Source organism: Amblyraja radiata, chromosome 24, assembly GCF_010909765.2.
Source record: "Amblyraja radiata isolate CabotCenter1 chromosome 24, sAmbRad1.1.pri, whole genome shotgun sequence".
Classification (NCBI taxonomy): Eukaryota; Metazoa; Chordata; class Chondrichthyes; order Rajiformes; family Rajidae; genus Amblyraja; species Amblyraja radiata.
The window spans coordinates 26,769,986-26,788,371 of NC_045979.1; the positions used below are offsets into that span (position 1 = coordinate 26,769,986).

At 43.8% G+C, this 18,386-nt stretch overlaps 1 protein-coding gene across 5 annotated transcripts in view; it reads right to left on the reverse strand.

Moving 5' to 3' along the window:
- Positions 1–18,386, reverse strand: part of LOC116986915 (serine/threonine-protein kinase 38) — an 80,164-nt gene that overhangs the window by 13,877 nt on the left and 47,901 nt on the right. For 4 of the 5 annotated variants that reach the window (XM_033042711.1, XM_033042715.1, XM_033042712.1 and 1 more), the window contains exons 2-10: positions 12,906–13,049; positions 10,758–10,809; positions 9,558–9,680; positions 8,579–8,662; positions 5,380–5,503; positions 4,280–4,434; positions 2,890–2,992; positions 788–849; positions 33–150 (exon numbers count right to left, since the gene is read on the reverse strand). In XM_033042711.1, the coding sequence (XP_032898602.1) occupies positions 33–150; positions 788–849; positions 2,890–2,992; positions 4,280–4,434; positions 5,380–5,503; positions 8,579–8,662; positions 9,558–9,680; positions 10,758–10,809; positions 12,906–13,039 (955 nt within the window). In that variant the 5' untranslated portion in view covers positions 13,040–13,049. The remainder of the gene's footprint in view (positions 1–32; positions 151–787; positions 850–2,889; positions 2,993–4,279; positions 4,435–5,379; positions 5,504–8,578; positions 8,663–9,557; positions 9,681–10,757; positions 10,810–12,905; positions 13,050–18,386) is intronic. The other variant, XM_033042714.1, reaches the window with a different exon arrangement.

An 18,386-nucleotide genomic window follows, 5' to 3' on the forward strand; every position in this document is an offset into this window, starting at 1 on the left:
CCACCTTCTACAGTAGTCAAGAGCAACCTTACCGATCAGCATCTCGTACATGATGACTCCAAGTGACCACCAGTCACAGAGTTTGTTGTAGCCGGTCTGCATGAATACTTCAGGTGCAATGTAATCCGGGGTCCCTACTGTGGAGAAAGCCTGGGGATCGGACAAAGGATAAGGCAAAGAAAGGAGTTAGGAAATGATGTATCCGCACCTTAAATGTCATTCCCTTCAAACTAATCTGATATGAACACATGACCAGTGCCACCAGAGCGGAGGGTGGTGAGCCACAGTGTAGCCAGGTGTGTGACAAGTTATCTCCCCTTGTTAAAATACATCAACTGAAATGGACGTCAACCTCTCGGCTCATCCCCCCCATGCCCTGAACAACATTTGTAGGAAGGAACTGCAAATGCTGGTTTATACCGAAGATAGACACACAAAGCTGGAGTAACTCAGCGGGTCAGGCAACATCTCTGGAGAAAAGGAATAGGTGACATTTCGGGTTGAGACCCTTCTTCGGACGGGTCACCCATTCCTTTTCTCCAGAGACGCTGCCTGACGGGCTGAGTTACTCCAGCTTTTTGTGTCTGTGCCTGAACAAAGTTACTGTCAATAGACAATAGGTGCAGGAGTAGGCGATTCAGCCCTTCGAGCAAGCACCGCCATTCAATGTGATCATGGCTGTCCTCAGCTGGAACCTCTAACATTATTGATGTGGTTCCAAGAGCCAGTGCTGACACCTCTCCATTTCCCACTGCCCGACCTCTCCACCGACACAGCCTGCACTCACCAACTGTCGCCGGTTCCTCTTCCAGGTCTCTGCTTTCCGCTTGGAGTTCATGTTCTGAAACGCTGTAGGGGCACAGGGTTTAGTACACAACATGAGCACCAAGAGCAGCACGGTCAGTATTTAGTCCTATAATACCATATTAAGCTGTCTGAGTGAACACCAGGCATGGGAAGAATTGCTACAAAGATGCATCTAGTTCCTGTTTGACCCTAGTTAAGCTTTCCCAGCCAGGATAACAATTGCAGCTACATTTAGTCTGGAAATGAGGATAATTGGGTATCAAAGGTGTTCCTCACCCTTGCCAGCTGGACAGTATTTGCTCTTGTAAAGAGGACAAAGTGGGATCAGGCTCCTCTCCTTCCCTCTAGTTCACTGGCACACCCCAGCCCAGTACAAAAGGGGCGATCTTCCTTGTTTTAGTCAGGAGAGTAAGAGAGCCAAAATAAATTGATAGCAAAACGATCTCTGTAGGTAGAGGGGAAAAAGAAGAGAGGCACAAAAAACAAAAATGCAGGAAATACGCAGCACATCAGGCAACATCTGTGGTGAGCGAGGGTCAATGGTTCAGGTTGATCCTCTCAGCTAATGAAAGGTCATTAATCAACCTGAAATAGTAACACTGTTTTTCGCTCTTCACAGATGCTGCCTGACCTGCTGAGTGTTTCCAGTATTTTGTTTTTAATTTTAGAATTCCAGCATCTACAACTTTTAAACTGTTGTTTCGAAAAAGCCAAAGTTTGGTCCTTTGGTCACCTGTATAGAACTAATGTCCAGGAAGCTATTTTTCTTTTAAAATCTATATAACTAAAAGTCTCATCTTGACCACTCCCTGTCTCCACTGTATATTGATTTTAGACCAAAAAAAAACTACCATGCTATGATTTTTGGCTATCTAACTCACAGTCCTCCTCCGCTGAGGCAGCCCCGAATGATATGGAATTGCATTTGGATTTGGTGGCCTGCACTCTGCTTGAAATGATATGAAATTGAATTTGGATTTGGTGGCCTGAAAACTCTGCTTGAAATGGTATGAAATTGAATTTGGTGGCCTGCACTCTGCTTGAAATGGAGTTTCAAGGAATAGCCATGAGTGAACTGCCAGCCCACCAGCCCTGAGTGACTAAGCTGCTAACACACTAGGTCTGAGTGACTGAGCTGCCAGCCAAAGAATCCATTTGGCCCACAGTCCATACTAGCCCTCTGGAAAATTAGTCCCTTTGGCCCACACCCATACTAGCGCTCCAGAAAGCCACCCCCCCCCCCCCCCCCCCCCCCCACTGACCACCAATATTGAAATTGGTGGAGAGGTGGAATATTGCGTTGGGGGACCAGCCCTCCCGTGTGACCATGGGACCCAACGGGTCCCACTTAGTCTAGTAACAATCTAAAAGTTGCCCTAGTAACTTTTACACTACTGCAACATGACTTCAGGACTTTTATACTCCATGCCCTTTCCTATGAAGGTAAGTATGCCGCAGGCCTTCTTTACCTCCCCATCTACTAGTATTGCCACTTACAGGGAGCTATGACGTGTCACCCAAGATCCCTCTGTATATCAAGGGTCAGCCATTTATTGTATGCTTTCCAATTAAAACGTGACTTCCCCTTTTACTTTAATACACAATCCATTGTCGAGGATGTACAGAAGCCTACACCAGGCAATCAAAATACGGTTACAAGGAACTGCAGTTGTTGGTTTACACACGAAAGGGCACAAGGTGCTCGAGTAACTCAGCAGGTCAGGCAGCATGTCTGGAGAACATGGAGAGTCACCTACCCATGCTCTCTAGAGATGCTCCCTGACCTACTGAGTTATTACAGCACCTTGTGTTCTTTTGTCCACTAGGCTCTCTATTTTGTTTCCACACAGGCTGCTGAGTTTATCCAACATTTTTAGTTTCAGATTTCAGGCATCAGCTGTTTTTTTCCCTTTGTTTTTGAGCTCTCTATCATCTATCATTCCCAAACATCTGGCTTAATATGCAGAGCTCATGCAACTAAAGGCAGCCATAGGGAACCCTCCTGGAACTGGAAACATTTATGAATGTACCGCAACATGTCGATCTCAACCAATAAACCGCTAGCCCACACGATCTACTCACTGAAGTCGCTCGGCAAACTGTGACTGAGGTTGCGGTAGAATTCCGTCCTGTGAGCTTTCTTCAGTCCTGTGCACAAGCCGAAGTCAGACAGTTTAACGTGTCCCTGGGTAAACACACAGCAAGAATCAGTTGCACTTTTTTGTAATGTAAATCAACACTGCCATACCACAGCCACTTTTTGTCCTTTTACGTGGATGTATTGGTTTTAGTTTTTATATTATTTATAGCTGTGTATATGTGCAGGGCGGGGGGGGGAGGGGGGAGGTGGGGGAAACTTTTTAATCTCTTCCCTGTACGGGGACCCGACTTTTTTCTTGTCGAGCCTCCGTTGTTGTTGGGCCTAACATCGTGGAGCCGGCGCCCTCCAACCGGAATCGACCTAGGGCTCCAGTCGCAGTGCCTGCGGACTCACCATCGCGGAGCTGGCCGACTTCGGAGTGCGGAGCGCTGTGGTGGCGCGCGGCTGCGACCCGACTTCGGAGCTTGGAGGCTTTGGCTGCAGGCCCTGTGGACGGTAACATCGGGAGCTCGCGGGTCCCTGGTGGGAGACCGCTTTTCGGAGCTCCCGCAACGGCAAACTTCCCCTGCCCGAATCGAGGGGGTTAAATCGACCCGGAGCGGGGCCTTACATCGCCCGGTGCGCCTTAAACGGCCGCGGGAATTACCATCGCCCGCCGGGGGGGGGGGCTCTAACATCTAACATCACGAGCCTTGATGGGCTCAATAGCAGTTTGGCTGCTTGACTGCGGGAGAGGAATGGGCGAGAGAACGGGGAAGAGATAAGACTTTTGCCTTCCATCATAGTGAGGAGGTGTTTGGGGATTCACTGTGATGGATGTTTGTGTGGAATTGTGTAATTGTGTGTTTTGGTTTTTTTTGTTTGTTGTTTTGACTGCAGAGAATGTAATTTTGTTTGAACTTATGTCCAAATGACAATAAACGATTCTAATTCTGATTCTGAAACCCCATGCAGTCATAGAGAGAGCGTGCAAACTCCACACAAACAACACCCAAGGTCAGTATCAGACCAGGATCTCTGACGCTGTGAGGCAGCAGCTCTACCATCTGTGCCACAATGCTGCCTACTGCTGTTTTATTACATTCTTGGCATCATATATATCTTTTAAATTGTTATTTTGTTGTTCTTTAGTTTGGAATGGTTGACTTCACTTTAAATTGAAGTTACAGCTCCCGAAGGATTCCTCCATTTTTGCATTTGCAAAATCCAGGCACCTATGTGGCTATTTAAAACAGTGCCAGGGTAACCGCTGCAAGTGATTAGCTGGGAGATGGGTTTATATGGTTTGCGAGCAGTACATAAGCATGTCACAGTGGAAGGTGCATGTTACTGAGTGTATTTTACAACATTTGTGTGTTACCCAGCACATACCTTGCTGTCCAGGAGCAGGTTGTCTGGCTTGATGTCCCTGTGGATGAAACTCATCTGGTGAATGGAATCAATGGCCAGCACAGTCTCGGCTATGTAGAACTGTGTCTCCTCTTCACTCAATGTGTCCTTCTTCATTAGCAGGGTCATCATATCTCCTGCGGATAGAGGCAAAGTACATTGCTCAGTTCATTCAACATGCTCCAGAAAAGGGCGTGCATCTAGTTAGTGCATCCCGTCAGCCAGATGCATGGAGAGTCCATTGAAGATCAAAATAAACGGACGAACAGATCCTACGGCAACGGCTGACGTCATCTCGGGACCTGGAAGTGAGGGTGGCATAAGAACTGGACTCTCGGGTGTCTTTACTGGGTTGTATGCAAGTGCAATCCTGAGCAATGCTGGTATCAAAGGCAACAAGCAACCTCTCCATGAAATTGGATATCTACATATTCTGCTTATTCACTCAAAAGATGTGGACATTGTAGATGTGGCTAGTTTTTATTTCTCATCACAAATTGCCTTTGGGAATGCTATGGTATTGTGCTTGAAGCATTGTGGCTTTTGTGGTGGAGGTCCTTCCACCCTAACGATAGTGAGCTCATGGATCTAACAGCTCCATGTTTGTTTAGAGAATTTTAAGTTATTAACAGGATAGAGATGGAGAAGTTAAACAAAACCATTAATTATAATGATCTATTCTGGAGCAGAGTTAGGAAGTGCTTACTATCACAAAAAGGGTATGGGAATCAGGAACACTCACGCTAGCTTCCACCATCCCAAAAAAAGCTGTAGAATCTGGCATCGATTGAAACATTTAAAACTGTAATAAATGATTTTATGATGCAAGGCGACAAAGAGTTACAAAACTAAGCTGATTAAATGGCGTTAAAATGCAGATGAGTCACAATTTAAGGTTGGAGAGACTTGAAGAGCTGAATGGCGAACTCACATCCAGTAAAGCAGGCTGTTCTTAAGTGATTAACTCTCGGATGCTCTCTATTTGTGACAGAAGTTTTAAAAGAGAAAAAAAAACAGGAAACAGAACTATGCAGACAAAAAACAAAAAAGAGAGAGAGAGAGAGAGAGGACGAAACACTAACCTCCTGGAAGGAACTCCATGATTAGGTAAAGATTGAGTTTGTCTTGAAAGCTGTAGAACATTTTCACCACCCACTGGCTATCAGCTTCCACCAAGATGTCCCGTTCTGCACGGATATGCCCAACCTAATGCAGGAAGACAAGCCAAACATCCCAATGATGCTCATGATCTCACTGATAACATGTTACACGAATCATTCTCTCAGACGCACCTTACTCCACTTTTTACCATTTTCCCCACTATTTTCCTTAAGCGCAGACGCACAATTTTATGGACACTCTGCAATGCTGATCCTTAACAGCTAAAGGCACAAGTTTAATAACCTTGCGTTCAACTGAACAGAATGCCAACAGGCAGAGGCCCCAGCTCTACCCAACCTAATTCTATGTCCATGTTCTCCTGATGCCAACCATTGTGACCAACTGTTGCATCTCTATCAATTAGCCGAGAGCTAATTTAGTTAAATTGGAGAGATCAAAACTGATACAATCCAGTACCCTCAGCAGCCAGACAAGTTACCCACTGCACAAACAATGGAGTCAATGGATGCACATCTGCCCCTTAGATGTGCCAATAATATTACTTGGGGATGGTTAGATCTCAAAGGAGATATTAATAATGAAATCCTGGTCCTGCAGGAACAGCTTTCCCACTGACTACAATCCTCCACAACGACCCTTTTATCTCCTTTCTCCAACCAATTTTAAGTCAAGTCATGTCAGTCCTCCTCCATTCTCCCCCGTGGTCGGGACCGCAACCCTCCGCAGTCGACGTTGCGGGCGTCCAGATGTTCAGACAAGGTAAGTCCAGATAAGTCCTGAATCGGTGCCTCCCCGCCGGAGACCGCGGCTTCAAGTTGGTGTAGGCCGTAGGCTGGCGGGAAGATTTAAAGTCCCCGCCGCACCTCAGCCAGAAGCACCGCAGACCGCAGTGCCGTCGGTCGGAGCTCCTCTCCAGGGATCCCCGGTGAGGGACTCCGCTCAGGATGGTAAGTCCACGGCGCGCCCGCGGTAGAAGTTGGCCGCGGGCCGGCGGTCGGAGCTCTTCTCCTCCCGGGTCCCCAACGAGGGATCCCAGGCCCAGGACGCCACCACCTGGAGCTCTGCAGACCGCGGCTTCAGGCTGCCGCGGGCCAGCAAATGGAGCGCTCCCCCCCACCCCGGTGAGAGCTCGCCCGCTCCGCGATAAGAGTCCTCGCTACGCCCGCTGCTGAAGCTGAAGCCCCGCGCGCATCTCTGGGAAAGGCTGCACCGATCCTTGCTGTTAGGTCACGGGGGAGGCGGCATGGAAAAAGTCGCCTCTCCGTGGGGGAGGCGACCAAAGCGGTTTCCCCCTTACCCCCCCCCCCCCACCACACAAGACACACAGAGAGACATTAAAACACACACATTAAGACACACTAAAAAAACAAAAAATGTAGAAAAAACTAACACGCAGCTGGCCCCCACCGACTTTACTAAATTACTAAAAGAAAGTAAGTAAAATAGGTACGCTGTCAAAAAAGAGCCCTACAGAACCATTGCTAGTGGCTATTTGCCTGCATTTGGCCCATGGTCCTCTAACCCCTTGCTATCTATATATCTATCCAAATGCCTTTTAAAAGTAGTGATGGAGTGTGCTTCTATAACTTCAACTGGTAGCTCGTTCAAGCATGCATGACACTGAGTGAAAATATTGACCCCAAGGTAACCCCTCAGCCTTCTACTCGCCAAAGAAGAAAAAAAAGGTTATCCAAACTCTATCTATAACTCAAGTCCATAAGCATTCTGGTGCACACTTTCCAACTTAATGTCATTCTTCCTATAGCTGGGCAACCAGATCTGCCCACAGTACTCCAACTGTGGTCTCACCATTGACTTGTGCAGCTGCATCATGATGCCCCAACCTTCATACTCAATACCCTTTCCCAAGGAAGACCGGCATGCCAAACTCTTTCTTCATCACACTGTCCACCTGACTCACCACAAGGGAACTCTGTTCTGCACAAAAATCCAGGGCTCTTCCATTTACCTTTCAACTCCTGCCCTAGTTTGACCCACTAATGTGCAACATTTCACACTTGTCAAAATTAAATTCCATTCTGTGGCCCACCTCCCAACTGATCTACGTCCTGTTGTAAATTGAGATATCCTTCCCCACTGTCCACCACACCACACAATTTGTCGTCAACTTTAAATTTACTAATGTTAACTATATCATCGTTCAGCGCGTTAATGTAGATTCCAAACAGTAAAAAAAAAACTTTCACAACTACCATTTTACCTCCTTCCATTAAATTAAAATGTGCTCAATCTAAACTGAGAGCTGCCTATTGTTATGCTGGTAAAACCACAAACTTGTATGACGTGGACAAGTCCAAAGGCCTCACTCTCAGGGTATCACTGATGGATCATTCTCAGAATCCACCCAAAACAGGGGTTATTTCCCATAATCTAGCAGTATCCTCTGATATCATTTTCAGCACTTTTGCCCAGTCCCACCTCTCAGCCATACGCTAGCTCCAGAAACTGCTGAGAATCATTGGATCATTCTGCCAGTTGCTTGTCATATATTGAATGAGAATATCATGTGATATGTGACAATAAACTGACCTTGACCTTGAACCCCATCTTGACCCCTTCTCTACCTCTAGCTGCTGACTTTAGATCAGTAGATGAGGCAGGTGCTATCGCAACGTTTGAGAAACGTTTAGACGGGTATATGGATAGGACAGGTTTAGAGGGATATGGGCCAAACGCATGCAGGTGAGATTAGTGTAGATGGGACTTGCTGGCCGGTGTGGGCAAGTTGGAACGAAGGGCCTGTTTCCACTTTGTATGACTATGACCTCTTTGAATGTATTTATAACGACAGTGGGAAAGTAGTGACTTTAGTCCCGTACATTCAAAGAACTAGAAATTAATCAGTCAGCAGTGGGATCATGAGTCTATTTTGGGAATATCACACACCAGAGGGATCATGTAAGGAAGTCACTGCGCATATTTCACTGAATTAGTCACTCCAAGAACATGACGTTAGTCCCATTCAGCACCACAGAGCAAGTTTATTTTTAAGACAAATACAACCACAGGTTCTCCTTCAGGGAAAGAAAGGACTGGTGAATGCATGGTGGGAAGAATTATTTACAAGCTCTACTGAATTTGGAAACTAATATTAAGAAAGGTGGCAAATCAGCTTCTGACAATAATAAAACCACTCACCTGCTCCTTCTCCAGCATGTCTGACTTGCGCAGGATCTTCATGGCGTAGATATGACCCGTGTCCTTCTTCTGTACAAGACGCACCTACAAATGTCAGAGTATTCTCACCAATTAGGCCTCATTTTACTTTTTAACCACAGTCCATTTACCTTAGCAGCAAAGCACAGTTGGTAGCGCTCTCGTCTCGGAAAATGAAGGAAAAACAACTGTTGGACGAATCAGCAGGTCAAACAGCATCAGTGGAAGAGTACAGACAGAAGAACTTGATCCCAACTTGAAATGTAATCTATTGTACTCCACGGATGCTGCTTGACCAGCCGAGTTCCTCCAGCACTTTGTACATTGCTCAGTATTCCAGCATCTGCTGTTACATGTGTCTCTGAATCAGAAGGTTAGTGTTTATCAAAGTTCACTCTAGGGACTCAAATGCAAAAAGCTGACATGGAAGTCCTTGACCAAGAGAGTACTGCGTTTCAGAAAATACATTAATCAAGTCTGCCCACTTGAGGTAAAATCAAAGATCAATTAACTCTATTTTGGGAAATTTACAGGAGTCCTCACACTGTTTTGGCCATGATTTAACCTTTAAAAAAACAACCAAATCTGAAACAGGTCACTAGCTTTTGTCAGAGCATGTTGTGTGCATAATGTCTGCATGTGTCCTCCATTACAATGGTAACTACATTGCTTAAATACTTGACTGCAAAATGCTTTAGATGTCCCAAGCTTGCGAAAAGCCCGAACACAAATTAAACTTTTGGAAAGGTTAAATATAAACCGGCAAAGTAACGCCACCTCACCACAGATCATAAGATTGTTCAAAGCTATGCCAAGATAGTACAAGTTGAGGCTTGCTAAGGAAGCACCATCCTCACCTGCCGGAGAAAATGTTGATTTTACATTTCCCCCCAAACATTAATCAGTAAGGTTTCTTATTCTTCAGTAATTAATTAAACTTCTTTGGCCTTGACAGTCTTACCTCACCAAATGCACCTCGACCTATAACTTTTAGGGATTCAAAATCATCCAATCCTAGTCTGGTCCTCTTGAGCCGCAAGAACTCTGTCTCCTTTCTGGCGTGTTGGGACCGTCTCATTCGCTTCTAAATGATTAATAGAGAACACTCAGTCAAAGCCAATGCCCAAGCATACTGTACAAAGCATTCTTATACCAATGTACGAAATATGAGAAAAGACAGCTACTCTCAGGGCAGCACGGTGGTGCAGAGGTAGAGTTACGCCCTTACAGCGCCAGGGACCCGGGTTCGATCCTGACTATGGGTGCTGTCTGTACGGAGTTTGTATGTTCTCCCTGTGACTTGTGTGGTGTTTTTCCGGGTACTCCGGTTTCCTCCCTAACTCTACAAACATACAGGTTTGTAGGTTAATTGGCTTTAGTAAAGCTGTAAATTGCCCTTAGTGTGAAGGATAGTGCTGGTGTACGGGTGATCATTGGTTAGCGCGGACTCGGTGGGCCAAAGGGCTGTATCTCTATCTCTAAATCCTCAAACCCACAACATCCATCATCTAGGTAATGACAACAAATGTATGGGAACACTAATATCATCTGTTTTGTGACGTTATGGTGCTTCACTGTTACAATTCCCCAGAACACTCAACTAAATAGTCCCATCGGAGTTCCTTCATTACGTGGGCTGCAACTGCTAAAGTGAAAAGCTTTTTCCACCTACTTAAGGACACTAAGGATGAGCAGCTATTATTTGTCTTACCAATGATGTCCATATCTTAAGAAAGAAATTAGTAGATGGCCAAATTGCTCTCCCCAAGTAATACCAATAAAAAGCAACATAACACACAAAATACATTTTAACATGAACATCCATCAGTGACTCCTCTGCATTCCTCACTGTGATGGAAGGCGAAAAAAAGTTCATTCTCTCCCTTCTTATGTAAATTATGTAAATACAAGTGTGTAGGAAGGAATACAAGTTGTGTAGGAAGGAACTGCAGATGCCGATTTGCATTGAAGGTAGACAAAATACTGGAGTAACTCAGCGGGACAGACAGCATCTCTTGATAGATTCCTTCTTTCCAGAGATGCTGCCTGACCCGCTGAGTTACTCCAGCATTTTGTTTCTATTTTCAAGGAATACAAGTTGCTGTTCCACTAAGTTGATCTTGGCCAGGCCAAGACAAGAGAGCAAACTCAATATATTTACCTCATCATCTCCTAGTCCTTCTTCTTCCATGACCTTTTCCAATTTTCTTTGCCTAGAGGAGAAACAAAGTTGTCATGGAAACATGATTGTTAGTGCTTTGGGCAAAGTATCTCGTTTAATCACGCTGCCAAAACAGCATTAAGAAAGGAGCCAGCTATAATTACAAAGGCATCGTCTCTTCCAGATTTTGGTCAAGAATAGAGGGAAAGGGGGAGTTATTCTCCAGTTATATACTACTCATTGTTAATCTATGGGCTGAAGGGCCTGGTACCACGCTGTAATTCAAAACTAAACTAAACTACACTAATTCCAAGGAAAAAAAGATTATATTCAAGAGCGCTCAAGGACTTGGCATTGAAACTTGACATAAATGATCTTTCCATTCCCTCGTGGGATGCGTCAGTGGCCAGACAAGAAACTCTGCTCTATTCCACCCTTTAGGATGTGCCAGCTACAAAACAGCAGGCATAATATAGTCCATATAATTGGCAGATCAACCATCACTTAAAGTATTCCTCCAACCCCTACCAACAAGTGGATTGAGTGTGGAATAGAAATAGATGCAGAGTGGAAGGCATTTATTTCCCATCGCTCGTAGTTCTCGACATGTGGACAATGGTAGCCTTTATGAACAATAAGTGGAAGGCCCTTCAACTGCATCATTAGACAGAATTTCAGTTTATTTATTGCAGAGCACAATAAGGATCTGCAATAGATTTGTAAGCCATGATTGAATATAAATTGATAGAGAACTTGCAAATAGTGGAGTTGCCACAAGCCTAGTTGGCAGGATGGTTACAGGGTTGGAAATTGGAAATCAAGCCTTAAGTAAAAAACTGACTGCAGCCACAATATGTCAATGTGGAGGAGACAAGTATTTAGGGTAGACTGTCAAATAACCAGGTTACATTGGGAAGAATGGTGTGAAGTTGAGGGAATTCTGTTGGAATTGCACTGGGCAAATGGAACAAATCCAACAACCTCCTGACATGAACCTTGCAGATGATGGAGTCGGGGGCAGAGGTAGATTAATGCACAGGGGCTTGATCCCTATCAATCATGGGCCCAGGGAAACAGTGGAGGTGCCCAAGGGGCTAGGGGGCCTGGATGGTCAATAATCATTGTGGTCCAGGAGTTATGGGACTGCTCAAGGAATCCCATGGCAATTACAGCTCCTTAAGTAAGCTGTGACTTCACCATTATGTTAATGGCTATTGACCAGACGTCCTCTAGAGGCTCTGGCTACTAATTGAAGATGGGAATCGATGACCTCTGCTGCAAGTCTGGGGGTTGAAAAAATGTGGATAACATGTACTTTGAATAAGCGTCAGCAGGGGGCAACATTCTGCTCTGCTGCTGCAGAAGTTTAAATACAACAGGATCTATTTTTATGGAGCATGGAGCAGCGGGTGGGTCAGAGGAGTGGTGGCAGACAGAATGTAGACAGAATTGCAGAAATGCAGGTATGGAAGGGCACAAGAGAAGAGATGGAGAGCAGCATGTTAATGGGAGAAAGGATGCACGAGTAGGAGAGTGTTTAAGAGAGTAGGGAGGGATGAACAAGCATGAGTGAAAGGCAATGACCAGTGTGTGTGAGGATATGGAACATATTCACTTGTTAACACAGGACAGGTAGAGACAAAATGCACATGCAGGGAAGGAAGGATGCTCTGGAGAGACACTTGGTAGAGAGAGAAGGTAGTACCTGCTCAGGGTTCAGAGGGAAACAAAAGCAGAAGTGGAGAGGAGCATGGAATAAGGGGTGGGAGGGTGTAAGAATAAGGAAAGTGATGTGGAACGGGCTGACAAATGGTACATGCAGTAGGAAGGAAGAGGTGCGCATGTTATTATATACCGCATGGTAAGGGTGCACATAAAGTAGGGCATAGGGATAGTGGGTTGCAGATTTGTTCCATACGGTCTGATACTCCATAGATCAATTTGGCTAGAATGGTTTGCATTAAAAGCTGGTGAATAATTCAGGCAATAATTCAACCTATTCATGCTCGTCAGTTTGTGTCTGGAAGAGATGAAGTCCAGGGAGTAGGAGGAGAAAATCACGTAGATTTCTGGTGCGTGGTGAACGAGCTTATTGTGTTCGGTCTGCACACAGACATTAGTAAGCACACAAACATCCTACACTCTTACCTCATTTCTCTCTCTTCGTGCTGTGCGATCAGGTTACTGTAGAAGTTTTCAAGGGTAACTTTTGTAATGGTGACCCTCTCCTTTGTGTGATTGCTCATGGCGGGGTAAGGGGTCGGCTGCCCAGTCATCGCCATGGTTACCTGCCTAGCAAAAATATACAGATGTGAATGGCGGAGTTTATAATATTTGATTTTCACACAGCTGCTGCAGTATGTTTTTCACTGAGTCACCAGTAAAGCTGCAACTGCCAATTTCCTCCTCTCCAACTTTTTCCTAACTTTCTGTAAGGAAATATTGTGAACACTGAACCTGCACGGAGAGATGTTTTATTTTTAGAAGATTGTTGGCAGACAAAATGGTGCTGAAAGCGCAAAAGAAAAAGCTGACTGCATCCGCTTAACCCAGTGACCATTGGAAAAAGCCGAACCGCATTCCATTAATAGGCTGTGACAATTTAATACATTGAGTATTAACGAACTTCATCTCAATAATGCACCCCTTTTTGAATAAATTATTTAATTTAGTGTTTACAGGACAATTGATTGGCAATGCTTTGGATGAAGTGGTCAATTGATTAAATACGAGTCAAAAGTCAGTACAATACCGTCAAAAATGCAAATTGTTCATGACTATGATGTGTACGAGGACAATACAGTTGCTGTACAGGTGCCTGGTGCAAAGTCACACAGTAAGCTCACAATTCTGTGGAATAAATGACATATAGACAGCCGGGATATGAAATTGGCTTAAGGACAAGAAACTGTTCACAGTAAACAGATGTCAGGCTGGAGAACGCATTCGATCATGTTCCTCACAGGTGGAGCTATTAGGAGCAGTCAGATATTGATTAATGACCTGCACACTGTGTTTAGACCAACATTTCAAAATACACAGCTGAGACAGCACCTGGAAGTATGGCACAGTGTACCCTCACCATACCGCAGTTCAGATAACACCCGTAAGAAATTCACAAATCACTACCAAGAAATTTGAGCAGGACACAAATTGGTGGAGGAACTCAGCAGGTCAGGCAATAGCTGTGGCAGATTATTTTTCTGGTTGGGACTCTTTTTTAGACCGATTCCAGCATCAGCAAAATAGTGCCTGATCTGTCAAGCTCTTTTGGCGGTTTATGTGTTTTGCTCCAGATTCCACCATCTGTGGTCCCTCGTGTCACCAAAAAATTTGAGTATGAAATAAAGATTTGTTCTTACAAACTAAACAAAAGGCGAGTGAGAAACTAATCAAAAGGCAAAATAAACAATACATTTTGTCAATCATTGTCAAGGGTTCATTTTATGGATAAAAATCACGATAGTTTTAACTAATTTCACCCACTACCTCACGCCTCTTTCCTTTCCCCCATCCCCTTCCACCAGTTTAACATTTCATGCCTCTTCTCTCCTTATCTCACAGCCTTTTGTCTTCTTCCCATCTCTGGCCTTTGTCCACCTGTTTGTCAATACACCCCTATACATTACTTTCTTCCCCCTACTACAATTGACAAAAAACATCACCTCCAGAGATGCTGCCTGACCCACTGAGTTACTCCAGCACCATTTGTGTTTTTTTTGAAAACCCACATCTGAAGTTCCTTGTGCCTGAAATATATGGAGAGTTAGTACACCTCACCTGCTCCCTTTCAGGTAAGCAGTTCAAAACACAGCTAGCCTTTCGGTGAATTTGTCCTTAAATTTTCCTGCAATCCTTCTAACAATGACCTTAGGTGTTGTGTTTTAAGCCTTCATACCATAGGAAGCAAGTGCTTCCTGTTCATACTTTCCAGACCTCTCATTTAAATGTTCCCAAATTAAATATTGCATTGGCATTTTCTGCCAAAGAAAACAGTCCCAGTCTTGACATTTTCGCACTCCATACTTGGCAAAATGCATGTGAATCTTAAAAGAAAACAGGAAATACTGGAAAAATTCATCAGCTCGGGGAACAACTGTAGAGTCAACGTCTTAAGTCAATTTAATTCTCCGTCCCATCCTCTGGAACAGTGCAAGAATTATAAAATAGACCAAAGCCTGCTGAGGAAGAACACATGCATAATGCAGTTGTCGGGATTTAAAAATGAATTGAAAAAGTTCAGATAATCAGCCTCCCCTACCTTTGTCTTAAATGACCATTTCTGATGCAATGTTTAAGAAGGAACTGCAGATGCTGGAAAATCGAAGGTAGACAAAAATGCTGGAGAAACTCAGCGGGTGAGGCAGCATCTATGGAGCGAAGGAAATAGGCGACGTTTTGGGTCGAGACCCTTCTTCAGACTGATGAGGTCAACTATGCAAGGTCAACTACTTGTACTGTTTTTCTCTTTCTACAGATGCTGCCCGACCTGCTGAATATTTCCAGCATTCTCTTATTTAAGCAGTGTGGAAACAGGCCCTTTGGCCCAACTTGCCCATACCGGCCAACATGACCCAGCTACCTTCATTTGGTCCAACCTGCCTTCATTTGGTCTATATCCTTCCAAAAAAGTCCTATCCATGAACCTGTCTGTTTATTAAATGTTGGGATAGTTCCTGCCTCAACTACCTCCTCTGGCAGCTTGTTCCACACACCCGCCACCCTTTGTGAGATCCACCACCGTTTGTGCCAGGATGCTCCAGGCGTTTGCTCCAGCCGTGAAGAACCAACAAAATATTCCCACATCAGGATGGCACACAAATGGAGGAGGGTCCTCAGAAGTTGGAATTCCTGCATACCCACTGCTCCGAGTTTGAAGTGCTTGGAGCAAGTAACTGCAGGGCATTTTGTATAGGGTTCGCACACCGCAACTGGGTGCTGGTGGTGAAAGGAGTTAAACGTTGAGGGAGGTTAATGGGGTGTCAACAAGTCTGGATGGTGAAGGGTTTTGTGAGTTGTCGGAACAAAACTCATTTAAGCCAGTGGAAAGTATACCATCAAGCTTCTGACTTGTGCTTGCTGTAATTACACAGCTGTATTATCTACATGGTGAAACCAAAATGTTTAAAAATGGCCTTTAATAAAATCTGACAATGTGCACTTTAACCACATGTGATTTTTTTTTCTATTACAAATCTCAAATTGTGTAGTACAGAGGCAAATAGAGGCAGAACTTTGTACTGCTGTTCAATTGACTTGGTTTAATGGTCTGCTACTCAGAAAGATATAACATTTCAGTATTTATGTTCCTAAATCTCTCAACTTTGAAAATTTGGATTCCTTCCATGATCTTTTCTGGTCAAACAGTCCGAATTTTGAGTCATTTAGCATCATCGTGCTCTCATCCTTGTTTCAGAGAAATGAACCTTGCTGTAACTATGAACAATTAACAGAACCAGGAAGCTACTGCTTCAATTTGAGATGAACATCCTTGACAACTATGTAACTACCTGGGTCACAAGCCAAAAACACATAGAAGAGTATCAGGAGGAAAACAGAGATGAGACTGATTTACAAGGATAGTGTTCCCATCCTCCACAACACCAATTCTATTGTAAACTGCCACAAATTCACCATCTTTCTGTTCCATGTGTGCCATAAAAAAAATTATATAGACAGGAAATCGTGTGATTAATCTTTAATATTCATAATTCACCAGAGGAAGAAACAATGACTTGCATTCAAAATGTCCCAAGTTGTTTCGCTAGAGCACATAAGTCACCAAATCCCCAAACAAATAATAAACTTTTAAAGCACATTTAAAGAGGTAGTGACTGTAGAGCATTGACAGCCAGAGTGAATTGTTTCATAGCAAAAGGAGGCAAGGTGATAGAAACAAAGAACTGCAGATGCTGGTTAATACACAAAAGAACACAAAGTGCTGGATTAGCTCAGCAGGTTAGACAGCATCTTTAGAGATTATGGATAGGTGACGTTTCAGGTCGTGACCTTTCTACAGATAAGAACAAGACTGAAGAAGGATCTCGACCCAAAACATCACCTATCAATGCTCTCCAAAGATGCTGCATGACAGGAGAATTACTCCAGCACATTGCATGCTTTTTTGATAGTGTACTTTTGCATCCTTGTTTAATATTATACCAACCTTCTTCTGATGATGTCTAATTTTACTTCAACATATATACTCCTACTTTTGTCATTAACTCTCGGAGCAGAACAAAAAATTCAAGAAAGTCGTCTTGTGTCAGTAGGGATACAACATTTTTGAGTTGTGCTACATGGTTACTACTACAAAAGAAGGACCTCATGTAAAACTTTATGTGGCCATTAAATATAACTAATATAAGGAACGCCAACCACTTCTTCAACTGTTTTCTCTCTCAGTGCTGCTGTTTCCAGCTGCACTACATGATTTTGAGAGTGTAGTTCTATGATACTTGCAGAACCGGGCAAACTTCCCTTTGAAGGAATTGCTATACTCCAAGCCTTTTTCTCTAAAAATGATGTGTATTTTTGAGTTCAGTTTACTTTTCTTAAAACCATACCAAGAAGTTAACCAGGGCGGCACTGTGGCGTAGCAGTAGAGCTATTGCCTTACAGTGCCAGAGATCAGAGTTCGATCCTGACTATGGGTACTTGTCTGTACGGAGTTTGTACTTTCTCCCCGTGACCTGCTTGGGTTTTCTCCGTGATCTTTGGTTTCCTCCAACACTCTAAAGACCTACAGATTTGTAGGTTAATTGACTTGGTATAAATGTAAATTGTCCATAGTGTGTGGAATATAATGTTGTTGTGGGGGGGGGGGGGGGGGGGGGGGGGTTGCTGGTCGCTGTGGACTCGGTGGAAAAGCCTGTTTCCGGGCTGTACCTCTAAACTAAACAGGGAGTTCCCCCTGCAGTCCCAGCCAATATGGACTCTCAACCAAGATCTAGTCATCTCTCAACCAATTAATTAATCATTATTTCATTGGAACATTGTTATATTGGCTACTGCAATTCCTACAATACAAGAGTCAAGAGAGTCAAGAGTGTTTTATTGTCATGTGTTCCAGATAGAACAATTAAACTCTTACTTGTTGCAGCACCACAGAATATGTCAATACAGTACACTGTAAACAATATGATGAACGAGAGAGAAAAAGTTCTGTGTTTATATATACACATACCCACAAGTACACACATACACACACACACACATATATATGTATATACACACACACACACATTTTAGGTTTAGGGGAAATTATACAGACAAGTTAACCTACAAAACCAATGCGTCTTTGGGATGTGGGAGGAAACACACATGCTTGCAGGGAGAATGTGCATATACACACACACACATATGTACACACATGTACACACATATGTACATAATATATATATACACACATATTATACATACACACACACAAAAAAAACCCAATAGTAGTGCAATAATAATAGTGATATTATTATTAATGCAACAGCAAATATACTTCAAAATGTACTGGTATTTGGAGCATCACTAAAAGAACTACAGAAATGCACACCTTTCCTCATGTAATCTGTTGTCATGCACAACATCATTGCTCACACAAAAACAGTACCACACATACCTAAATTAGAAGGC